The sequence below is a fragment of the Berghia stephanieae genome, chromosome 2, assembly GCF_034508935.2.
Source record: "Berghia stephanieae isolate SIO BIC M18660-M18661 chromosome 2, UCSD_Bste_1.3, whole genome shotgun sequence".
NCBI classification, from domain to species: domain Eukaryota; kingdom Metazoa; phylum Mollusca; class Gastropoda; order Nudibranchia; family Aeolidiidae; genus Berghia; species Berghia stephanieae.
This window is the reverse complement of record NC_088361.1, coordinates 51,225,922-51,252,644: the sequence shown is the minus strand read 5'-3', so window position 1 is coordinate 51,252,644 and position 26,723 is coordinate 51,225,922. Positions and strand designations below refer to the sequence as shown.

Below are 26,723 nucleotides of genomic sequence, written 5' to 3'. Positions count from 1 at the left end.
ATAAGACCACTCCACTTCCAAAGTTCTTTTTCCTTTCCATCCTTACATTTGGATACACAGTATTTTGATAACTGTGTCAGATAAATCCTCTTGGTCAATGCTAAGAAATGATATAAAACTGCCATCATCAAATTAGATAAATGAATTTTTTTAAAATCCTTTCCATAGTTTACAATGTTTACACTACAAATAGGACTCTGATATTTACATTAATTATCAATGGAGTTGTGTATAATCATCAAAGTAGGGAGTTGTTTGGGGTTGGATGGATGAAAATTTGGTTAACTGTTATATTTTTAATCTCCCTCCAGCTATCCCAGCTCTGAGACCAGTGGTCCATGACCTCTTCCTGCTGCGGGGAACTGTCAAGTCTGAGGTTGGCAAGGACTTGGAGACACAAAGAGAAGTGGTGGTGTCCATGTTGCTGAGACTGGTCAATTACTATCAGGTACGGCTGTTTGTTTACTACAGATAGCTAATATACAGGATAACCTGAATAACATTATGATCATTTGTCATGAAACAAAAATTTCATTCAACTTAGAATAGATGGTCGAATAATAAGAACAGATTGGGAAATTAGCTACATATTACTCCAGACTGTTATTGTCACTAGCAGTGTAAACGGTATATGTGGATTACTTATTCACATACCAAATAGGTTTTACAATCTCAAAGCTCTAAATTGTTTGGCTTTCATAACTGATTTTGGAAATCTCAACTAGGATCTGACTTAGAAATAAATGCTTTTCTCAATGACCAAGAAGGTTATAGAGCATTTTAAGAAATTGCCACACCATTATTGCCATACTTATAAATGTGTATATCCTTTATTGATACACATAGAAATAAAATAACTTGTGGCAACAAAGTATAGAATTTACTTACATGGTTATGAGTATCATTAAACAACTATTTCTGTTTTTTGAAAATGTTAGAAATGTTTTTCCTTCACTGATTCGATGTGTTCAATTATGATGTTGATTGTTTTATTTTCCAGGCACTAGACATGTTTGTGTTGGTGTTACAACAATGTCACAGGGAGAGTGAGGAGAGATGGAAACGTTTGTCCAGACAGGTGATGGATGTAGTTCTGCCAGCACTGGCCAAACATCAGGTGAAGGACATTGATATAACACACACTCCCTTCCCCCTAGTATATGAACACGTAAATAATATTATCAAATAAGTTAAAAATATTTTCAGCCAAAGGACATATTTCTACTTATTGCGTTTAAGACACGAATTCAATATTCAATCTACATATCATCATGCACATGCAAATCTTGATAATTCTCTTAGATATTTGGAAGATAAAGCCTTGGCAATTCATGTCATTCTTAATGTAGAATTTCAATAAGTGGTAATGATTTTGTCTCAGTGCCCAGTTTATTTTTGGTCTTTTGATATTGTCATTTGGTTCAAAAATTCATCTCCAAAATATACTTGGCCTGGGATATGCAGTTCATGTCTTTTGGATTAGCGAATGCCAAGTTTGTTATTAAATGGCTTAAATTATTTATATTTCATTGTCAATCCAAACTGTATTTGAAGGCAAAATCATGTATATTTTTCCTTGCATTTTTTCAAGATCAACCTTATCAATCAGGAGGCGCTGGATGTGTTACATCGACTCTTTGAGTCAGTGGCCCCAAGTGTGTTTAGACCTGTTGATTTCCTGTTGAAAATGCTCCTGGCACCCCCTCATGATGTGGTAATGAATTTATAATCAATGTCTTCAATCATTTTCATCAACATCTGCTAGATCATCATCATCATCATCATCATCATCATATTCATCGTCAACATTCTAATTGTTGTCCTCATCTTCATTATGGTTTTTTAACCAAACTCAAGGCATTTGTATTTGCAATATCTGTCTATTCTTACTGAACATAAACAAAAGAGCTTGAACTTTGACACAACATAGTCTTATACTTTATGTTTTATGTATGATGTATAAGTAGAAAACGGTAAGGGCTGCCTGAAGCCGGTGATCGTAAAATACTAACGAAAGAGTGAAAATGGAAAGGCTTCGTATGGGAACAAAACAGACAATGGACGTTTCGGGTACAAACCCTTCGTCAGCACAACAATACACAAATAAACGTGGAAAACAAATAAAATATAATGAAAAATAACTTGTATCGTCTGTACTCAATGGTGGTTGCAGTATGAATGAAATGTTAGCGTGGCGTGGGTAGAGGATAGGGTGCCCCAGGGGGGTGATCTAATTGATAAGCAAAGGTCAGCGTCAGGGAACAGAACTTTCCAGACTATAATGGAAGATAAAAGACATATTGGTAGTAGTAGTAGTAGTAGTAGTAGTAGTAGTAGTAGTAGTAGTAGTAGTAGTAGTAGTAGTAGAACGCTGTAGTCGAACAGTAGGGGGGGGGGGTGGAGGGGGCGAGGTGAAAGGGTCACGGTGGAGGTGGGGGGGGGGGGTTTGTTGGATGAGCGAAGGTCGAATCTTCGCGACGGAACGATGCGATAGTAAAGTGGAATACACCAATAAATAGATAGATGGATAGGCAGATAGATAGGTAGATGGTCAGAAAAGATGCGGTATTTCAACGTATAGTTCCCACCCTGCCATCGTATATCAAGGACACTTACCATGCTCTTGGTGTCATTGACGAAATTCGATTCCAGGATGAACGTCCACGGCTAATTTTCACCATGGATGTGAAGGCACTGTACACATCCATACCGCATCCTGACGGACTGCGTGCCATCAGGCATTTCGTCGACCGCCATCCATTACCAGGGATTTCCAGCAACAGCATTGTGAGGCTCACCGAACTTGTGCTCACACTCAACACTTTTGAGTTCAATGATGTATTTTTCCATCAGATCTCAGGTGTTGCGATGGGCACCAAGATGGGTCCCTCATATGCTAACCTCTTCATGGGCTACCTTGAGGAAACCTTCTTCCATCAGTACAGTGGACCTGCCCCCGAGCTGTTCAAAAGGTACATTGACGACTGTTTCGGCATTACGTCATTGACCCACAGCCAGTTGAAAGGGTTCATCCTAGCGATGGACTCCTTCCACCCGTCCATAGAGTACACTTATGAGATTTCAACCTCTGAGGTGAACTTTTTGGACATCAAGGCTGTATTGACCAGCACGGGAGTACGGACCACTGTACACTACAAGGAAACGGACAGTCACAGCTACCTGCTCTATCGGTCATCCCATCCGGTGAGGTGCAAAGACTCCATCCCATTCAGTCAGATACTCCGCTTGCGGAGACTCTGTCTGGAAGATGATAATTTGCGCTTCAACGTGATCGCATGCTCGATTTTTTTAGGGCACGGGAATATCCCGAAAGGGTTTTGCTTAAGGCTGTCCGGAAAGCCAGCCTCGTGTCGAGAGAAGCAGCAATGAGGCCTCGCAATGCCAGGAAGCAGGAGACACAGCGTCCCATTTTAGTCCTCACGCATCACCCCATGCCGATCAAGTGAGGAACATCCTATTGCAGAACTATGGGATCCTCCAGGCGGGCGAAGACACCCACAGAGTTTTCTCAGAACCCCCGTTGGTAGCATATCGACGGGATCGTAACCTGAGGGATCTCCTTGTCAGAAGCCGCCTGGAACCCATACCTAGGGATGGACCTAAAGCCAGATCGTGTATGCGACCCCGATGCAAGACTTGTGGGCACCTGTGGGAGTATGACAGAGTCAGCTTTCCAGACAAGATTTGGGACATCAGGCGGCCGTTTACTTGCACTGACCGTAATCTAGTCTATGCGATTACGTGCTCCCTGTGTGGGATTGCTTACGTTGGTGAGACCGGAAAGAGGCTGGGTGACAGATTCGTGCAGCACTTGCGTGACATATCGAACTGTGCAGACACAGCAGTGGCCAGACACTTCAATCTGCCAGACCACTGCGATGTACAGTGTGTGCGTGTGTGTGTGCTCAGTTTTTGCCATTCGGACACTTCCGCCCGTCGACGTAGGGAAACTCACCTGATCAAGTTGTTGGGAACGCTGACTCCACGCGGACTCAACACCAGGATTGACCACCACTAGATGTCAACGTCACCCATATTCATCACCACTGCTGCTCTCACTTCTGCCACTACAGCTACTGCTGCTGCTACTACTACTACTTCTACTACTTCTACTACTACTACTACTACTACTACTACTACTACTACTACTTCTACTACTACTACTACTACTACTACTACTACTACTACTACTACTACTACTACTACTACTACTACTACTACTATTACTACTACTACTACTATTGCTACTACTACTACTACTACTACTACTACTACTGCTACTACTACTACTACTACTACTACTACTACTACTACTACTACCACTACTACTACTACGACTACTACTACTACTGTTCATACTACTAAAAGTACAACTCTACCTACCTACCTATCTATCTATCTATCTATCTATCTATCTATCTAGCTAGCTAGCTAGCTAGCTATCTATCTACTGATTATCCACCGATTCATAGTCATCTACCTTCCTAGCTCTCTCTCATTGTGTCCAATCATCCACTTTTTCATCCATTAATATACATATAGACCCAGCTATCACTCGGCTGTTTACTCGCTCTCTCTCACCTCCCCTCCACCCTTTTTCTCTCTCTCTGTCTCTCTCTCTCTCTCTCTCTCTCTCTCTCTCTCTCTCTCTCTCTCTCTCTCTCTCTCTCTCTCTCTTTCTTTCTTTCTTTCTTTCTGTCTTTGTCCCCCCCTCCCTCTTTCTCCCTCCCCCCCTCTCTCTCTCTCTCTGATTCCCCCTCTCTACCGGTCCGCCTCAAACCAACCCCCCCCCCCGCCCCTTTTTTTTTTTTTTTTTTTTTTTATTATTTTTTATTTTTTTTTAATTTTTATTTTAATTTTTTTTCTTTTATTAATTTCTCTCTCTCTCTTCTCCCCTCTCTCTCTTCTCTTCTTCTCTCTCTCTCTCTCTTCTCTCTCTCTCTCTCTCTCCTCTTCTTCTCCTCTACCTCTCTTCTGCCTATCCTCTCTTCTTTTCTGTTATCCACTTTACTATACATCTGCTATTCATCTATTATTGGTGTATTCCACTTTACTATCGCATCGTTCCGTCGCGAAGATTCGACCTTCGCTCATCCAACACCCCCCCCCCCCCCCCCCCCCCCCCCCCCCCCCCCGCCGTGACCCTTTCACCTCGCCCCCTCACCCCCCCCCCCCCTACTGTTCGACTACAGCGTTCTACTACTACTACTACTACTACTACTACTACTACTACTACTACTACTACTACTACTACTACTACTACTACTACTACTACTACTACTACTACTACCAATATGTCTTTTATCTTCCATTATAGTCTGGAAAGTTCTGTTCCCTGACGCTGACCTTTGCTTATCAATTAGATCACCCCCCTGGGGCACCCTATCCTCTACCCACGCCACGCTAACATTTCATTCATACTGCAACCACCATTGAGTACAGACGATACAAGTTATTTTTCATTATATTTTATTTGTTTTCCACGTTTATTTGTGTATTGTTGTGCTGACGAAGGGTTTGTACCCGAAACGTCCATTGTCTGTTTTGTTCCCATACGAAGCCTTTCCATGTATGATGTATCAAAGTCAATACCAGAAGTATCCCAAATTGCACACATTCCCTTATATTATATTCAGTTTTCAATTGTCATTTGAGGAGGGGCCGGGGGGTGGGGGGGGGGGGGCGGGGGTGGAGGGGGCTCATAAAACATATTTTTGACTATTTTTTGGTTGTTGAGGATTTAGAGTATATTCCCTTCATCTTTCTTCTTGACCTTCAGTTCATGATTGCCAAGCAGTTTTATTCGTCATAGTCTGTCAGGTTGAGGTCAGGAGACTATTAAGTCAAAACATTAAGTCATTCTGCCTTTATCTCAGAACAATACGTTAATTGTAGCTCAACCATCATAGCTTCAGACTAAATCGTGTTTTGTCCAGCTGAAAAATGTCAAAATCACCATCATCATCATATTCTTCTTATTAGCATGACCTTATCAAAACCTGCTTACTCATTTCTCATCTCTCAGAGCGACTTATCCAACCTCCAGAAGTGGCTGTGTCTGGTTCTCACAATTGTTAGGGTCCTTGTGTCCCAGTCTAAGGAGGAAGTTATTCTCTCACGTCTACAAGAGTTGCAATTACATGTGGCCTTGATTAGAGGACAGACCTCACTATCCATGTCTTCATCTTCAATGCCTGCATCGGCTAGTTCTGTGGTTGAGTTGTTGCGTAATCTTGCCCCAGAGGAAACACTTGCATGGTAAATATCAACAAATAGTGTTATGTGCAATATTGTTTAGTCAGTATTGACACTAATTACCAGGACCCCATACCTTTTTTTCCTATTACAATGCTTATATTTTTCAAAGTACTTTTCATCAAATCTAACAAACCAATTGGGATTTGAAACAGTTCTGCTTACTTGCAAGTCCAAACAAAGAGAAATAAACATGAGATTTACCCACAGAGTGTGCACAAAGTGCTTTACATGACATCCATAAGTAACTTATAGTTGACCAATTGAGTAACAGGGGAATCCCATACAGGTATTTGATAAGTGTAATCTTAATAACCCTAATACAAAAAGCATTCTTAAAAATGATATTAGCCTGATTGACAGGGAAGAGCAATATAAACTGAGGTTTTCCACTCTATTAAAAGTACCTAAAAATTTAGATATGACAGCACCAGAGTATCATTTTTGACATTGAAATACAGAGGAAATGGACTGAGAGTCTTACTTCATCAGTTCAGTTATTTAATGGTCTCCCACCTTTAAGTGAAAAATCTGTTTATAAAGGAGTAATATCTTCTTTTTTTAAAATTCAGGTTCCTTCTCCAAGTGATGGGAAAATGTGCTGAAATGCTGGATAACGAGTCATCTCTTGTGTCATCTCAGAGTAACAATGCCATGAGTGGTGAAGTGACCAGGAAGGAGAAATATTTCTTTTTATTACAGCAGACGCTTCACCTCATGATGTATGTCACCCACATGTTCCAATCCGGTAAGAAAGATTTACTGCACACCGTTCTTATCAAGTACAGAAAAAGTGTGTAGTGGGTATTGATATCAGTAATGATGAGTTATAAAGGAATAGAGAAGTGCCAGATGAAAACGGAATAAAAATAAAATGGTGTCTATGAGCCAAATCTGGGACAAAACTGATATGTCACCCACTGCCTGGCTGAGAGAGAAAAAGGTCAGCTAGCTTACGCACTAGCACTGAGCCATTTGGCCACTTTAAAAAGTGGCTTTCAAACTTTGTGACTGTCGTGTGGCCTCGCTTCTCTCAATTACTTAGGGGATCAGAACAGGACAAGTTCATCAAATATTGCAAAATTTCAAAAAGCGAACTGTTAAGTTATGCGCTCTTCTCAGTATGAAACAAGACAAACACATAAACACATGGAGTAAGCTCCAATATTGAGTTGAATATAAATAGATCAATGCTTGCTTATTTTTCTCTTTATATCTACAATAAATTCTGTTTTTTCCATCATCCTTAAGTAGGAAATTGAAATGGATAATAAAATATTCTTGGATGCAATAGTCTTTTAACTTACCTATTCTTATAAGTTCATGCTTGCAGAACTCTCGCCTAATAAGGAAAAAAGATTGGTATGAGCCCGGATGCAGTGGAGATATTTTTCTGACCCCCCTTTCTATCCTGGGTTGCTGGATCAGTTTGATCTGGTGGAAAGCATTTTGCGATTCTATCCAAAAGGTATTAAGCATTTGCTGCTGTCTGTTCAATGCTAGCTACATAAACAGGGATGAACTCCGGCTCCATGGGCCTTATGGCTCTGAAGGACTACTGTTTTTTTTATCAATTACACAAACATGCATTAAAATAATTTTTTTGTCCTCAGGTCTTTTTCGGCGTGTTGCCACAGCTGCCATGCATCTGCTCCAGTTAGAGTCACCTGTGTGTATGTACAGTGTCAGGGAGATAAATCAACATATGCTGGGCGTGGCCACTGTGTGTCCCACCCTCATGCTGCATTGGTGTAATGTCCTCATCTTGCTCAACTTCGACGACCGCACTCTGTGGACAGAGATCGTTCAAACTCCACCCACCTACAAAATTCTTGGAAAAGAGTAAATAAATCATTTTGTACTAGAGAAATCAGTTGTTTTTTTATAACCACCGACTTTAATGATCATAATTCATGTTTTAAGATATCACTGAAATAGATAACAGAACCTATAAAATGAATCTTATTAATTTACAATGTTCAATTTCCAGCTCTTCTAAAAAAAAAGAATTAAAAAAAAACAATAACGATAATAAATAATGATAAATGACTCTTGTTTAGTGCTTTCCATGAACTAGACATCCCAAAGCATTTCACAGATAATGAATTACTTTACAAACCTAGGCAGTCAAAATTAAACTTGAAAACAAAATAAATACTGCTTAAATAAAAGTATACAAATATTACAGTTGGCATGGTGTAAAGTGAATTTTGAAAAAGTGTTTTTTTTAAGCAGATTTGATATTTGAGATATTCTCGATTTTTTTAATGGGTTGAGGTAGGGTATTCCAGATTATAGGGCCATAATATTGAAAAGAGCGACCACCAAAAGATTTTAACTTGTTTTTTGGTACAGATATTAGAGTGGTGTTGTGTGATGACCAAAGGCTTCTGGTTCGAGGCTTAAGGTTTATTAGTTCAGAAAGATAAATTAATAAATGAACAAATTTTTCAGAGATAAGTAATCTAATGTCATTTTGGAACTATCATAGTGATTTATGTGATTTTGTTTAGTTATTTGTAGACCAAATGGATATATAAATGAATAAATAAACGATTCATCACTCTGGGAACTGTCATGGTGTTTTTGTATGATCATTTGTTGATATTTGAAAATTGGTAGGTTGACACAGTGACACATTAGCAATCCAACTTTGATATTGTATACGACAATGTATGGATATTCTAGATTGAGATGGTTGATGGGATGTCACATCGACATACCAATTGATATATTGATAAATAAATACAATAAGTATTCACCCTTTCTAAGTTTATTGTAGTGATATGTACTTTGTAATAGAATGGTATTAGATCATAGTTTATGTACTGACAAATTGACACAACCATCATAGTGGCATATATTTTACTGTTATATCGTATTTCACCTTAGCAATGTGTAGACGTACTGTCAGGTTGATGGATTGACACACCAGTTATCATAGTGATATTTTTTTTTGTTAATTTTAAAATGTTCGATGTTATTAATATTAACCTTGGTTATATGTGAACATTCAAAAGATTGATAGGTCGACATATAATAAGTTACAGTTGCTTTGGTGTAGGAATGTATAAGACGAAGTCTATGTATAGACATATTGTACATTAACGGATTGATATATTTTCACACCAATTATTATTTTTCCAGGAGAAGACGTTCTCAGAGTACAGATGACCCTGAGAGTGTGGGAGGGGAGCTTGGACGGAATTCCCAGTCATGTGGAATGGAAATGTTACGGAGAGGGGGACTCATTCTCTTTTGTGACTATGTGGTAAGCCTCTATACATTCTCCAGGTATCAGCAGCCGTCTAGGGCTATGGTTTGAGTTTATACATTTGATATATTTTTTAAAAGGGGGCACAGTCAAAGTATGGCCAGAGTAAAACATAGGTATAGGGCATTGCACTTCCACCTTGAAGACCTGGGTTTCAGCCCAGCTGTCTGTAAGAAATGGTGCCCCAATTTATTAATTTGCAGCACTGCACTGCGGCTGATGCCAGGGTTATTTTGATAATTTCTAGATAAAGTACGCCCTTCTGCAAGGCATTGTTAGATGCTGTTTCCTGGGCATTCCATGAAGGAATATAAATGTCTTCAGGAATGACCATCCTAAGAAAAAGAAGAAGAGGAAGAAGAGTATGTTATTTTCTCAATCTGTTAGACATCATATTGCATCATATCTGATCTTAGTTGCCACTACCATCAGAGTTGCCCTTAGTTGTGTTTATATTATATATACAACTTGACATAGGCTTTGATGAAAGGTTTTGACAGTGTAAACAACCATATAGGAGGAACGAATGTGACATCCCTTAGCTCTTTATTATTGTTTTTAGACAGCCATTTTGGTGATTAGTTCTCACTAAATTATATAAATCAGACTATAAATGTTCACACATAGTTTTGTTGATTCGTTATATCCAGCTGGCAGATGTTGTGACTATTTTACATCAATTGATTTCATTCCAGTGTGAGAATCTGAGTGATGCAGAGCACATGACATGGCTGATTATCAATCATGTGAGTGACTTGGTCCTTCTGTCACAAGACTCACCCGTACAAGACTTCATTGGGTTGGTATTGTAGATAGCTGGAAGAGAGAGAGAGAGAGAGAGAGAGAGAGAGAGAGAGAGAGAGGGGGGGGGGGGGCAGACAAAAGTTGAGAGGGAGAGATGGCAGGAGAGGGAGAGAGAGAGAGAGAGAAGAGAGGGAGAGAGAGAGAGAGAGAGAGGGGGGGGGGGGGAACCAAAAGTTGTGAGGGAGAGATGGGAGGAATGGCAAGTGAGAGACTGAGAGATTTTAAGGGGCGGTTTGGGTCTAATTGTTAGGAAAATCCTTCGAAAAATTGATTTTGAGATTTTGGTGGAAATTTATATTTTATTACCCTAGAAATAATATATTAGAAGTCCAAATTCTTATAATAGACTATAAAGGCACGAAAAACACAGTCGAAAATGGTACAGATAGTAAGAAAAGTGTGAAAAACGGGAAGCTATTTTGCTATTTTCTCAAAATGTCATATTTCTAAGGGTATGGGATACTGTGTCAAACGTTTTTCTGAATCTATTCAATGAAATTGTCTGAAAATTTCCACAGTTATCACAGAAATAATGTATTGTGTCACCATAGAGAGGTTTTTTGATAAGATCTGTGAATTTTGAATCATAATCCTAATTCTGAATTTTTAACATAAATTTTGTCATAACATTTTGATTCTCAACTTTGTAATGTTCTAATAAAAATTCCATAAGCTAAAGCCGTAAAATCTCTCTATGGTGACACACTATAGTACAATGTTGACAAGAGGGAAGAATATGGAGGTAATTCCTTCATTAGTTTTTGTGGAACGTTTGCCACAAAATTGTTATATTTTTCTTTATGTCAGACCCCCAAATTAGGTCACAAAATGGGTATCAACACAGATAATTAAAATTTTTCACCTTAAATGTTGTTTTTTAACCTATAATGACGATACAGAATGATTAAAACTGCCCAATATTGGTAATTAAAATTTTTGTTGAAAAGACCCAAACCGCCCCTTAAAGGAAAGAAGGGGATGACGGTAAGAAATAGAGAGAGAGAGAGGGAGAGAGAGAGAGAGAGAGAGGGAGAAAAAGAGAGAGAGAGTTATTTCTATTTATAGCAAGGGAGAGAAAATTATTCTACCCATTCATTGAGCACCATACTGGCTCTTTTTAATTGCAGTGCTATACAACGTAACCCAGCAGCCAGCAGTCTGTTTATTCAAGCCATTCATGCCAGAGGTGACAGTATAGATAAGGTATCTTTATAATCATCATCATCATCATCATCATTAGCAGCAGCAGCATTATAATAATAATAATGATAATAATAATAATAATCATCATCAAAAAAGTGATAATGATGATGATGATGATGATGATGATTATTATTATATATTATTATATTTACATTGTCACCATAAATTCTCAACTTTATATTTATACATTTTTATGCATGCCATGTTTGCAAACGAATTTCCATTTTTTGGATGAATAAAGTATATTATTATTATTATTATTATTATTATTATTATTATTATTATTATTATTATTATTATTATTATTATTATTATTATTATTATTATTATTATTATTATTATTATTATTATTATCATTATTATTGTAAGAATGCTCACAAATTAATAGGGCAGAGAAGATTTTTAATTAAATTCCGGTCTAAATTGGGGTTGTGGTTTGGTTAAAAAAAAATAATATTGTGTCTCTCTGATCTCAAATTTGTTATTTGATATAAATTCTTGAAATGTGTATGGTCTTAATATTTCTAAAACTAGCCCTGCATCTTAATTGGTAGAGCATTGAGCTTCTGGTTTGAATTCAAAGGTTAGAAAGTAATTTTTATTGTTCATTATAAGTTATAGAAAGTAATTAACTATGCTTCCACGAGGCTCAAGACACCGAAGGTCATTGTCTTATTTTATAGTATTTTGAAAATGCCTTTCAAATTTGCTAAATTGCTTTACACACAAAAAAAAATAATAATTAAAAATTATAACGCTTGTTTCTTTATTCTTGTAATTTATGTTTGTAAACCCAATTTCCTTATCGATGAATAAATTTAATTTTATTCTTTCTATTTATTTTTTTACTCCACAAGCCCTCCATAATCAAGAAGACTCTGAAATGCCTTGAAGCGATTCACACATCCCAGAGTGGTTCACTCGTGGCACTTCTCATTGATAAGTTCTTGGGAAGCCATCAGCTTGCTGTGACAAGGATGACTGACTCCATTACTTGTCAAAGACTGGAGATCCTGTTGGCAGAAAGTCCAGAGGTGAGTGGATAAAGCAAATTGCTGAAAATGACTGAGACTTTAACATTTTGTGTAAAATCCTTTGATCTTTGTTCAAGAGGACAGTAATGGCTAAAAAGAATGTAGGTGTGTGTGTGTGGTGGGGGAGGGTCTGTGTCATTTTGACAGAAGGAATAATTAAGATATTTATTAAATTCTCCTATTTTGTCATCTCAGTACAAATGATCCAGGTATGATGAACAGAGAAATATAATTTGGTGTTATTTTATTATTCGCTTTTATACAAATGATCTGTATATTTAATTTGATTTACATTTTCAAATGTTCATGAATTCATTAAATTTTTTTGACTATTTGGTAACTAATGGTGTCAACATATTCACCTTAAACAAAGGATTATCCCTCATTAAGTCCACAGATAATAAAATAGTAGCTTGGTATGACCTGTGATGTGACAATAAACCCTTTGACCATGAAATTGCAACTTTAAGTATTTTACTTTTACTCTTGAAATCTCCATTATAAATTATATTTTTCATTCAGGAAAGGTGCAAGCAACTGCCAAAGGAGGATATAGAGAAACTGTTACAGTTCATGAAATCCAATGGTTTGATACAAAGGTATGTTTTGTTGATATGGCGATTGTATAAAAGGGCCTACAGTTAAATGTATATTGAAAATTTGTAATTGTGGTAGTGATAGCAGCTGAAGCAGCAGCATTTGTAATAATAAAAATAGAAGTAGCAGCTGTAGTCGTAGTAGTGATGGTAGTAGTATAGTAGTCATATTATTAGTAGTAGCAGTAGCAGCAAGAGCAGGCCTAGTAATGGTAGTTGTTGTAGAAAAAGTTATAGAACTGACAACACTGCTGGAAGACAAGAAATGATATCAGTAATAGTAATTATAGTAGTGTCATATTAAAAATTTAGTTTGCTTCTAGATTTTTCCTATTTGAAGTGATAAACATGACTAATTTAAAATGACACGTCGGCGAAATAGCAACAATATAGATTTTAACTCTTATTTCCTGAGAGAATGACATAATGTCATCATCTGACAATTGATAACAAAAATATTTATCACAGGCACCAGCGTCTGGCTTCCCTTCTCAGCAAGCTGTGCACAGCCAATGGATCATCATTCCAGATGAAGCTGTCTCCAGAACATTCACATCCTCTGGCTGTGGATCCCAGCCATGTAACCAGTATCAAAATTGACAAAGTTGGTGAAAATTTATTTATCACTCAATCATTTTATTATGTGTATATTTATTCATTGATTTATTCATGATTATTTTGTCTTTTACCCTTTTAATATACTAAGGAGGAACCCACAATATTTGTAGGTAAATTAAGACTTACACACAGGCACTTTATTGTGAAAATTCAGATAGATGAAGATGAATCATTTGAGCCATATATGATCAAAATCGGTCCAGTAATAAAGTTTGTATGTGAGTGCAAAAGACTCTGACAACCCTTATCCTCTATAGATTCAAAAAACTGGAAAAGTCTGTTGACAAACTTAATCTTCCGATTGGGCAAATAAAATAAAATGAAACCACCCAATTTATTCCATAAATTATTAAAACCCATGAGGAAAGGTTTTACAAATCCGAAAATATGCCGCTTAAGCTAAACAAATACATTCAACATGCTAATTTTGGAAGTAAACGTTGATCTGCCAATTAATCTAAACCAGTGTCAAATAATCATTATGCCCTAGCAGATTGTGTAAATAATCATTTGAGTCAACGGGTGATAAAATTATTCTTAATTTAGAAAAAATTCGCCAGTTGGTCATATATCTATCTGTAAAAAATAGTTTTATAATTTTTAGATTTGCTAGTAATCCTATGTTTGTTGGCAAAAATTTAACATTGACTGTGCATAATAATTTTGGCCCCCAACCTTAATTTTTTTAAAGAATAGATTTTCACTATTAAAACCCTGTCAAATATGTTTAAAGATGCTCTATTATGCCCGTACAGATCCTATGGAACAAATTTACAATTCATACAGTGCAAGTTGCTTGCTGGGCAGCTTTTTGTATTTCCAAGCTTCACAATATCCATTACAGCATTTTGCTGTCTTAAATCACAATTTTGTGGAATGGTCTTGCGTGTTTGAATATATAATGTTGAGCCAAGATATTGTTTTTACGATCAGCATCTCTGACAATTATCAGATCACTGATCATACTCTTTATCGCAACTTTAGGCTTCATTCAAGACTGCAACCATCACAATCAACCTGTCCTATTTCCAACACATGCATCTAAATGACATAAGTGAGAGGCGAGTCATTTTCCTACAACTTTGAAACTAGTTGAATTATTTCTCCTCTTGCTACCATTTAAGGTTGATATGGTGTCAATAAAGATGGATACCATCTTGTGGCAAGTTTTTGAAGTGTAGAATTCTTATTTTGTTTTTTATTTCTTTTGTGCAGGAATTTTATATGTCAATTGTAAAAGAAGAGTGTTTTGAGAGCAATCCAAAAAGCAGAGAATGTGCTTACCTGTTGCAGCGACTGGACTACCCAGATATTCTCTCCATCACAATGACCAAGGTATGTCAGTTTCACCTTTAACTGATTTAAAAGGAGAAAAAAAATGTATTTGACCTTTTGCAAAATTCCTAATAGCTCGAACAAAATTATTGAGCATAAATTCAGATTTAATGATGGAAGAGGATAGACAGCTTGGTGTTTTGACTTAAAGGCTTCTTGCATAAAGGTTTTCAGCTTTTTAAACCCCAGGAGCTGATAATACACACAACTATTTAAGCCAAAAATGAAAAAAAAAAACCAACCCAGATTTATTTTTACATTTAAATCATGCGTTCCCAGGTTTGTACTATGATCAATGTATCCACTAAGGCACTAATTATTTCCTCAATGTGGTTATTATATTTATCTCTATTTATTGCAACTGTTAGGAACTAAACTTTTTTTTCGCAATTTTTTTTTCTTATTTATCATGATTGAATGTCATGAATCCTCATCTATTCAGAGAGTTAATAGCAATTGTTATCGTCCATTCGACCATGGAGAAACCATGATAAATTTAACCAATATGGGTTCGATGACTTTTAAGATATTCTACTTCATTCTTAATGTTTGCATCGGGCATCAATTACAGTCACTTTTTTCTTGTGTTTCTTTAGGAGTTCAGCCTTTCAGTTCTGGAGGAATGTATCTCCTTAGGGTCATTCCGCACTGTTCTGCGCCACAACAGGGATGTAGAGTCAGGGAATCCTGCCATCTCACCAGGGACTCAAGGTGATCAAGCATCTGTAGACCCCTTGTTCCAGGCATCCCAGCTGACTCTGTTCATGCACATTAGCAATATTGTGACACAACTACCCGTACCTCACCAGTGTCTTGCCTTCTTGGGTAGGTTTTTAAACACTAGTTTTCCCCTAGGTGCAAAACTGCTTGAATAATTGAAGTTATTATTATAAGTCAGTAGGTGAAGGGTGAAATTATTCTGAATCAACTTTTTACTATCCCTTAATGGATCCCTTAAGTCATATTTTTATGGTTTTACAACCATTTATTAGACATAATGTGCACATTAGTTCATCCAGCACTTACTTTGGTATAAAAAGATCTCAGGTTCCCAATCTGGATGCTGCAATTTTATTGTGTACATACATTTGAAGAGCTAAATTCACAGACTGGCATCTGTGTACTCAAATTATGATATATCAGTGATTTTTAAAACTTCAAATACTGTAAGTTTTTTTTTGTGTGGAAATATCCAAGTCCATGAAAACCATGTGATTGTATCTTATTCCGTACTGTAATTTTTATATTATTATTTTTGAAATAGCACCTTTCTATTCTGTCTTGATAAAGTTGATTCAAATCGCTGAGTGATACTCTTTTTCCTTCTTCATCCTCATTTCCTCCCCTTCCCCCAGACTGTGTTCCAGCCTCTAGTCTCCATTACATGGACCACCTTGAGGAACTATATGCAGATGCTCAATGGACCCAGACAAACTTTGACCTGGCCTCTGCTCTGGTACGATATATGACCGCTCTTAATCAGGGGTCTTGGTGGCCATGCCACCTGCCCAAGGATCACCACAAGGACGTGGCTAGATTTGCCGTACTGATTGCTGAGGTTGGTATATACTCCTGGTGTGCAGTCAGCATTGTCCCACTATATATCTGACATAATTGGTTGTGGCGCAGAAAAATAAAATCAAAGTAGTAAAATTAAGTTAAGACTAGGTGTTTTTTAAGAGTAACATTCTACATTTAAGAACTAGTTTTCAAAAATGTACAATTTATGGCAGTGATTAGTTGACAGAATACTTTTCTATAATTTGGTATGACTCCTAAATTTTAAAAAAGAATTTTGTTTTATTTGTATTAAAGCTTAGGAATTACAAATTCCCACTTTGTTTTTCTCATTAAATCTTTTCTCGTGTATTTAGATTAGCCTCTAATTGATGTATTCACTTTCAGTTATAAGCGTTAAGACCTTACCCTAAAATAATTGTGACTGCTTTTCTTGCATTGCTACATATATTAGATTGTTAAGTAGAAGCCCAACGGCTGGTTAGATTTATAATTTTAATATTTTTCTTTGCGAAAAAAATCAAAGTTCCAGTCAAAGCTCCATATATTCAATCACGGCACAGATGACTTAGTTTCAGGGCAATTAAAAGTAGTCCATATTAGTAATGAATTCTGGACTTATGCCAGTTTTTATCGCCTTAAATGGACCATAGCAAATTCTTGTTATCATTTGGTTTTGAAAGGACAATAGTCCATTGCAAGCATCAAGTAGAATTGAGATTTAAAAATCAATTTAGAGAAATTTCTTTAATTGGAATACTTTTTATTCAAATGAATCATCTTCAATCACATATCACATTTTTTTTAAAAATAACATTAGCATGATAAAATTAAATTATTTACTACAATTCAAGAGTTCCATGTTTTGTACACCCATTGGTGGGTATGGAATTTTACTTAATTTTTTTCACCATTTGGAAAGATGATATTAAAACGTTTTTAGGTGTTTTGATTGCCAAGATGTAAGTTTGAAAATAATCAGCCAGCTTTGAATGCCTAAGCCATGTGTCTCCTATTTACTGACTTTGTCCTCACCTCGATCTTTTGTTTCTATGTGTAGATGGTGCATTACTCCCTCCATCATCACGATAGTGTGCCCCAATCAGCTCATCTACACACTTGTCTGTGTTGTTTGGCTCTGCTACTGCAACACTCTGATCTACATATTTTGATGGGAGAGATAGAAAATGCGTCTTGGGTGTGCTCAGTCATCGCATCTATGCATCAAATACTATCCTCTGGTGAGGTCCATAATAGAAGTTGTTTATTTCCATAAAGTGTTTTTACTGTCAGTTTTTTTATTTCAATTCAAATTCAGTTGATACTCTTGGATCATAGATATATGGATTATCATTTTCACAGGCTCTTTCAAAGTGAAATTATGTCTTAAAATGCTTTGTCAGATGTTAATGATCATATCAAGAAGTTGATATTGTGATGTCTTTCATGGAAAACCAGGAGCATGTAGTCATTTGAAAAGATATAATAAACTCCAAACTTTAATTAAATCCTTCAATGAACTGTGTACTAGAGGTCCTCCCTATATATATTAAAAATAAAAAAAGAAAAAAATCTGTGCAATGTTTTGATTAACGTTTGATATACATATATATTTATGACAAATGTTTGAATATATGAGAAAAATAACGAGATGCCAGTCTCACCATCATCATCATCATTATTTATATTAGTTTTCAATTCAGTTGTGTACTGCTTCACATTATACAATAATAAGGATGATTTGCAGAGTCCTAGCATTCCAAAATTTTAAATTTTATTGTCAACCTTTGATTAAGTGTGATTTAAAGACCCAAATTATTCTACGTTTTTGTTGTATAATCACATGTTGGTTTCTTCTCTACATTTAGTGTCTGTGATACCAGGTGAAGATGTGGCCAGAATTTTCTATGAGGACCACAGGGAGGAACCTGAGGATGATGATGGTTAGTCAATTTTTTTTTCCGACATATACACAAACACACACACACACACACACACACACACACACACACACACACAGAGGGGAGGGGGATCTTTATCATCATCTTTAACACTGTCATTATTCATTATCACCATCATCTTCATCATCATCGTCATTATTCATTATCATCATCATTTCATCAACACCACCGCAAGAATTTGCCCAAGCACACATAATATCCATCAATCTTTAACCCCATCACAACCAGTATCCTTACAAGCATGTGTGACAAGAGCATGTGACCAGATATCTGAGATGGTCCACTGTCTGCAGACACGACTTGACACAACAGTTTGGGAGGAACCTAGAATGCCCCCATTTTTAGCATCACCCATGAGGACCATTGTCATAGGTGAGACTTTAAACGATGTTCTGTCTTTGTAAACTAAGTTCTGAATTATCCAGACAAATTTATCTTAATCAAAATGGCAGTATCAATTGAAAGCAGAATTAATGATGTACAGAAGAGAGATGAAACAGACCTGGCAAAATAAAACTTAGATTTAACGACTATAAAGAAAGTTTTTGCAATCAAGGTTGGATATGAGGTTTGTACGAACATCAGTTTATGAATGTTTAATTCAGAAAAGTGAGTGGAGCAGGCACTTATGTTGATAATAACAAGAAATGAAGTGAGTAAGAAAGTGCCAGAAGACAATAGAGAATTAAAATTTTGGAGCGAAGCAGTAGATAGCTCAAACAGTAGAGCCATGCTCTCCCCCGCCAGGCGGAGTTGCCGTACCAGTAAGATCGCGAAATTTTTATTCTCTATTGTCTTCTTGCACTTTCCTACCCACTTTGTTTATGAATGCTACACCATTAGAACTAGAATATCTCACTGGATAATAATGAGGAGGAATGCAAACAAAATCAGCCTCCAAACTATGAAATGGTCTTTGTAACACAACAGCTGATGGATAAGAGCACATTTTAAAAAGCACCAGAAATTTGATCAGGAGGTTCTGCATTCATGTCCATGGACTGACACTTAAAGAAAATTGGAAAACAATTAGTGTTTTTGCAGATATGTTGTCTATCAGAGATTTCAAATAACATAATACCAAAAAATCTAATATTCTAGCTGTGTCAGAACTGTGAAAATTATTATTTATTCAGGCTATTTGAGTCAATAAATTACCAACCGACTAGTGCAGTGTTGAGTCCTTGGAAAAGGCTCTTTACTCACATTCCTTTGCCATACTCAGGTGTAAAATGAGTATCTGGGTAATAGTAGAAGTGTTGCTGTCAAATAAAAATGTAATAGTGCCTTAATCTTTCTAGAGCTGATGATTTTTTTGTCCTGATTATTAACACTTCTTTAATCATTAATTTCCGCAAAGCTTTATCACGGCTGCCCATCGTCAACTCGTATGCCAGGACTCCCCCTCTGGTCTGGAAGCTTGGATGGTCCCCAAGTCCATCTGGAGAACTGCGTAGTTGTCTTCCTCCCTTGCCAGTGGAATATATACAGGAGAAAGATGTCCTCAAAGAGTTTGTCACCAGGACCAATTTTCTTGGTTGGTCAAAAGTCTTTTCTGTTTCATTTGTTTCTGTGTTTTCATCATAGAAGTGTTTAATCAACACAACTTGAGTAACTTTTTTTCTATTTTTTCTATTATAACCCAGCTAGGTATATTAAAATCTCTTCTCTTTTTGATTATATCAATACCTTTCCACATCACACTCTTATTCTGTTGTTCAGTGACAAAATCCTGTATAAAGATTAAACCTGATATTACAGGAGAGCTAAAAAAAAATATTCATCATCATTAAACTTCAATAGGCACAGTGATTTTACGTTGTTTTTTAAAATTGAATGTTAGAAATTGACTTTTAACATTATGTGTAGAGAAGCAGAACTAATTCAGACATAAATTTTTAATTTTGACCAATGTCTGTTATATTGGGTGATGTCATTTTATGGCAGCACTCAACACTCAACAATTTTTTATTGAATATGACAGTTATTCTAATTGTCGCTATAATCACATTTCAAAGGATTTCATTAAATAATGTCCCTGACTGTATTGATTAATCGCTCCTAAATATAATATACATGTCTTATTGATCTGTCCTTTTATATCTTTTGGAAATAGTATGTTGTCATTCTGTTTACTCATCTTTTTATTTTTAAATCATAATTCTAGGATGGCTAAACAGACAGCAGTTTGAAGAAAGCTGGATGAGTCTTCTTGGAGTCCTGAATCCTGTCCCTCACATGGGGATGGAACTCTCACCTGAAGTGAGTATCCTCTTGGAAATATGTTAGTCTGGATAAAATATGGTCATTTGTGGACACAAGTATTGTTGTGATAAGATACCATAATTTTCAGAAGACAAGATAATGGCTGATTTATGGTCCTATAACAATTGGATGCTTGAGGATACCAAGCTCCTAACATTGTCTCAACACTTACTTTCACATCATACCCAGTTAAGAAACTTGGGAGCAGGCACTGGTAAAAGATAAAGATCTGAACAAGTGTGTATGAAAGGTGCCAGACAAAGCAAGAAAGAAAAATACAAGAAAAAAAAACATCCCAAAAAATCAGTCTACCTCGACTGGGGATCAAACCTCAGACCTTCTGATTACCAGTCAGATGTGCTACCATTACACCTCAGAGGCTCCCAATAGTTGGGACAATTTTAATAAATAAATTCTTCACAAGGATACGCGTTTTACCCTGTAAACCCTCGCTTGCATCACACTACCAAACATTGAACACGTGAGGAAGAGGACGAAGATATTTGAGTTGCTTCATTTCTTCTATTTTTATCTTGTATTTTTCTTTCTTGCTTTGTCTAACACCTTCATACACCCTTGTTCACATCTTTATCTTACACCGGTGCCTGCTCCCTAGTTTCTTAATTTGATATTTTCAACAACAACAAAAAAGGAGCAACTCAAATATCGTTGTCCCTGTCCTCTCATATTCAATGTCTGTGTTGTGTGATGCAAGCGAGGGTTCACAGGGTAAAACAAGTAGCCTTGTTAAGAATATAGGTATTAAAATTCTCCCAACTATCGTGAGCCTCTGTGGTGTAATGGTAGCACATTTGATCAGTAATCAGAAGGTCTGAGATTCAATCCCCAGTTTTGGGATGGTTTTTTTCTTGTATTTTTCTTTCTTGCACCTTTCATACACATGTGTTCAGATCTTCATCATACTCAGTGTGCATCAGGGTTGCATGTGTAACTTAATCATTAAAACCAACTTACGTAAATACTGAGTGAAGTTTTAGATTGAGCCACTGACAATATATCTAGGTTATATCATTCACGGTTTTATTTCCTTTCCAGGAGGAAGTGGAACAGTCTCAGACGATGGTAATTGCAGTGAAGGCCATCACGTCTCTCTTGCTTCAGGCATCTCTAGTACCTGAGCCAGGCAATCCTGGAAACAGTACTTATGAAATCAGACCCAGGGACAAACCTCTGGCTTTTATGCACACACGGTAAAAGCAGCTCTGTGTCTGGGTTGTTTGTTAAGACTCTTCTTTGAAAGTAAAAATATTATCTGAAATCTATGCTAATTGAGAGAAAAAAACCTTTTCAGTTTTGTGCTTTCAATATTTTAATTGCTCTCTATGAGGTGCACAATCACAATCTTTTGATCACATTCAGCTTGTTATCTGCTTTTGTCCATTCCTGATCAAAACGATTAGACAACTGAAAGATGATTTTTTTTATTTTTGTATTTGTTCAGCTATTAAAATAGAATTTTGTAACCATTTGACAATATCCGTTTTCGCAGAATCTTGCCTGCCACTATTGGATTTTAAGGTGATGTGAAATTAAATGGATATTTTGCTCTTGGTATCTCAAATAATCTCCCTTACCAAAATCTTGACCATCCCATCTGCTTTCTTTTTTGTTGGCCCTGAAATTGTCTGAAAATGTCTCTTGTACTGTATAATTTCTCCTAGATAGAAATTGTATTAGTTTCATAGACAAGTCAAAGATATATATTCTTCACTCAAAACTTTTTTGTTTTAGGTGTGGCAAAAAATTGTTTGTGATCCGGGGCCTGATAGAAGAAGAAATCATCAGTTTGTGCGCCAAAAGGTAAGTGTTTTGATCATGTGACATTTTAGTTAGAAAAAAAATATCTTACTCTAAATCAAGTAATTCCCATACAGAATTTGGATTTCATTAGGAGGAATTTTGTTTGTCGAAATGGAGTCATTATTTGTTTTGTAGTTCTTTTGATCATAATGATCTACAAGGGTTTCTTTATATTTCTCTCTGTTTCATATTTTTTTTTTTCTTAAATGACAGGTTTCCCTCAGCAGGTCATTTGTGTCCGATTTTCCATTTCATACAGTTCATGTTACCTAGTAGGCATCCTCTCACAAGAACTAAATAACAATCATAAAATGAATTGAATAAAAGCTTTTCAATTTAAATTACAAAAACAAAAGATGTGGGCGTTTTGGGTTTCCTGTTTGTCAAAACTCGATGAATGAGACACTAAAGACAAATGAGAGATGAGATGATGGCGCTATCAAGGCATTCTCTCATTTTACCTGAAATACTCACAGTAGTAGTCATTGTAAATAAAATTTAAATTTCCATTCCATTTTATGGTTGTCATTTATTTATTTCGAGCTTCAAGCAGCAACATTTGCAATATCTCTCAATAACTGCCTCTAGGTATGCTCTTACAATAACTTCCACAATAATTATTTTCTCTTTGACTCCTGAGATGAAGGGGAAATTTTATGTCAAGTTTTACTCAAGGACACAATACTGAGGGCTAAAAGATTAGGGATTTTTACTTATTGTTACCTCTCCAGTCACTGACCACACTCAATCTCGCTTGCCTTTCACAAAAGTAGACAGAGTTGCCACTTTGTAATCAATATCACAAGTCATTAGATCAATATCAAAGCTTCGCATTCTGATAATATTCTTATTGAAATCAAATCAATTGCCAATGCCAGAGCGGTGTAGTGCCCTATCTTGAAACTTGAAACCAAGTATTGAGGAATAGATATTTACATTGTTAGTGAAGTCACATTTGAAAAGGATTAATCTAGAAATGTTTATTGTGTTTGATTTTTTTTTCAGAAGAGACCATGTCAGTACCCACCAAGGTCAAAGTGATAACTTGGATAGCAAGTCAGGGGTGGGAATCTTATATGGAAACCTGGAAAGAGAAATTGGAACAGACGACTTTGCATTGAGCCAAGTTTGTTATTATTTGTTTGTTTTATTTATCTGTACCCGTTGCGTGGAATGACTGATTGTCTTTGTTTTGTCGGTTAGGATAAAATAAGATTTTTTTAAAAATCAGGAAACTTAATTCTTTCTCCCCAATAAAGTCATTTTAATTTAGTCAAATGTCATTGTTTTGATTTAAAACTCAATATTCAGCATTGGGCCAGTCATCCAAAGATAACACCAGATTTAGGCCCAAAAAAATGTTCAGAAAACAAATACAGAATGCAAAATAATTTAAAGCCATGATAAACATGATGAACCATGGTCAGATGCTGTGCTTGTATGCCCTTTGAAGGGTTTAAAGTATGCCGAGAATTGATTATTTTGCATTACTGAGCAAAAACAAATAATTTTGTTAAGCATGTTCTCAAATTCTCTCTCGCCTCCACCCTTACATAATATATAAATCATAATCCTGTTCATAAGCTAGAATTACTTTCCTCATTCATCCTGTCAGATATCTGTGGAGTCAATCTGGTCTCTGATTGGTCACCTGGACACTCAACCCATTGACTCGGACACCACTAATGACTCTGCTGAAAGTCCTGGCCATTCAGCCACGTCCAGTGCCAGCAGCAATCCATTTGGTCATTTGTCAGCCAGGAGTATTACACAGTGTGGGTTAGATATCCATTCCTGTCTCCAGTTCCTGTTGGAATTGTATGGTGCTTGGCTACATATCGACAATAACCCCAAACCCCCTCTCATGCTTCTCAATGCCATTGTCAAGTCGGTGAGATTTTCAAATTTTCTCCGCTTTGTTTCTTTATTTTGTATAATGTTATACTGTCTCTTAGTGGGTCATGGTAATAACTACCATAAGTATTAATTCCTTGGAGCCATAGGGCCAGAATTTATCCCAGCTTCTGAAGAAACTAATGGACATGTATCAATTGCTTGATTCCCTTATGATAGAACACTAACAAAGTACTTTCTGTCAAATCTGACAGATTCAGATGGGGGTACATTTGAGTCAGAGAGAAAAGGCAATTTTTTTTAGAGCCCAAAGAAAACTCAATTTGAATTCAAAACTGTTTTATTTGACTTTGAGTCAAGTACTCCATAGTAGTTGCTCTGCTTTCTAGTATATGTAATTATTTCAAAATTGTCCTGTAAAATATCCTCTAAGTTTCTTTTTTTTTAAAGGTTATATGACTTAAACGCTAACAGTACTAGATAATAATGATGTTAATAATAATAAAAATAATAGTAATAATAATAATGATGATGATAATAATAATAATAATAATAATAATAATAATAATAATAATAATAATAATGATGATGATGATGATGATGATGATTATTATTATTATAATTATTATTATTATTATTATTATTATTATTATTATTATTATTATTATTATTATTATCATTATTATTATTACAGTCCACTCCGGATAATCGCAACTCGGGTAATTGCAACTTTTGGTTAATCGCAACATTTCTCAAGAAACAGAATTAATTCTATATAAAAAATCACTGGTTAATTGCAACAAACTTCTGTTAATCGCAACAAATTTTCGACAATTCAAGGGATCCATCAAACAAAATCTAATGATTTGATTTCAGCATGGGTGAAATCATGTCATGTTGAAGAATCGAGAGTGGGTGGGGTTTTTTACTGTCAATGCTAAATTTTAATAAGCTAATTTAGTTTTAATTGATAAATTGTTTGCAATATCGGTGAAAGTGAATTTAAGATTTGATAACAGTTATGCCACTATGTCAATGATGGAACCAATGACAAAAGATATCTGCCTCTTCTTCAATTATTTGTTTTCTTTCTGGGGAGCTAGTCAAGCTGTCATTTCATGTTCAGTCTATCACCTATCTGAGTGCTTGAGCTTTAGTCAAAATAAAGTATCAAACAAGTACAATGTATTAAATTGCACATGCATTACTGTGATGATTCTGATGTATGTACATACCTAACTTTGTATTAAAGCAATACTTGTTACCTCTTGATGTTCCTAGATGGTGAGTTTGTCAGACATGTTTATGGAAAGAGAGCAGTATGAGTTCATGCAGGACATGCTACTGGATCTTCTTAAGACCCATCCCATAGAGGACGAGTTGCTGATGCAGTACCTGATGGTTGGATTCTGTAAGGCTACGGCTGTCATTGGAACCGTAAGGATCTCTGGCTCTGCCTGTCTCTTCCTCTTCCCCCCCCCCCTCTCTCTCTCCCCCCCCCCCCCCCCTCTCTCTCTCTCTCTCTCTCTCTCTCTCTCTCTCTCTCTCTCTCTCTCTCTCTCTCTCTCTCTCTCTCTCTCTCTCTCTCTCTCTCTCTCTCTCTCTCTCTTTGTTGTATGTCATGTATGCGTATGTTATTATTACATCTACATCAATCTTTCTACAGCTTGTCAAGAAATGGTTTTCATTAAAATTGGGTTAAACCTAGATAAAAGGATCTCCAATAATATCTATGTTAATGTTAGGTTATTCCATTAATTTCATTACTATTACTACTCAAAAGTAATGGAAAGTAGCAAATACCTGAGGACAAGCAGTAAGGAGGAATTTACCCCAGGGCAGCATGGCTCAGCAGTATGGTCTTTGCTTGTGTCAGAAAGGTACAGATTTTGACTGCTTTCATGGGAAGTAAATTGACCTGCAGAATTTTGTGTCAAGGATATTCAAATCACATTTTTAAAAAAGAAAAAATAAGTTGTGTAAATGATAAACTAAAAGCATGTTTTAAAAATAGTGTCATGGTAGTATGGAATAGCAACGCGTTGAAATTATCAACAGTTTGTTTACAAAGAAATATTGACAACGTCACAAATTCTTTTTGATCTATTAATCCTTTTGGCTTTACAATTTTCAGTTTAGCCAAATTTCACTAAGCATTCACATA

General features: G+C 36.1%; 1 protein-coding gene across 1 annotated transcript in view; it reads left to right on the top strand.

Annotated features, from left to right (window-relative positions):
* LOC144965120 (huntingtin-like) overlaps positions 1-26,723 on the top strand; it is a 71,878-nt gene that overhangs the window by 28,914 nt on the left and 16,241 nt on the right. The window contains exons 30-54 of the mRNA XM_078900069.1: positions 312-448; positions 1,001-1,117; positions 1,592-1,714; positions 6,047-6,279; positions 6,849-7,024; positions 7,890-8,118; positions 9,424-9,547; positions 10,246-10,349; positions 11,482-11,557; positions 12,415-12,591; positions 13,114-13,190; positions 13,656-13,791; positions 15,021-15,140; positions 15,737-15,965; positions 16,496-16,698; positions 17,719-17,899; positions 18,527-18,601; positions 18,848-18,991; positions 19,980-20,156; positions 20,787-20,881; positions 21,941-22,095; positions 22,637-22,705; positions 23,711-23,831; positions 24,321-24,596; positions 25,841-25,996. Of these exons, the coding sequence (XP_078756195.1) occupies positions 312-448; positions 1,001-1,117; positions 1,592-1,714; positions 6,047-6,279; positions 6,849-7,024; positions 7,890-8,118; positions 9,424-9,547; positions 10,246-10,349; positions 11,482-11,557; positions 12,415-12,591; positions 13,114-13,190; positions 13,656-13,791; positions 15,021-15,140; positions 15,737-15,965; positions 16,496-16,698; positions 17,719-17,899; positions 18,527-18,601; positions 18,848-18,991; positions 19,980-20,156; positions 20,787-20,881; positions 21,941-22,095; positions 22,637-22,705; positions 23,711-23,831; positions 24,321-24,596; positions 25,841-25,996 (3,710 nt within the window). The remainder of the gene's footprint in view (positions 1-311; positions 449-1,000; positions 1,118-1,591; positions 1,715-6,046; positions 6,280-6,848; positions 7,025-7,889; positions 8,119-9,423; positions 9,548-10,245; positions 10,350-11,481; positions 11,558-12,414; positions 12,592-13,113; positions 13,191-13,655; positions 13,792-15,020; positions 15,141-15,736; positions 15,966-16,495; positions 16,699-17,718; positions 17,900-18,526; positions 18,602-18,847; positions 18,992-19,979; positions 20,157-20,786; positions 20,882-21,940; positions 22,096-22,636; positions 22,706-23,710; positions 23,832-24,320; positions 24,597-25,840; positions 25,997-26,723) is intronic.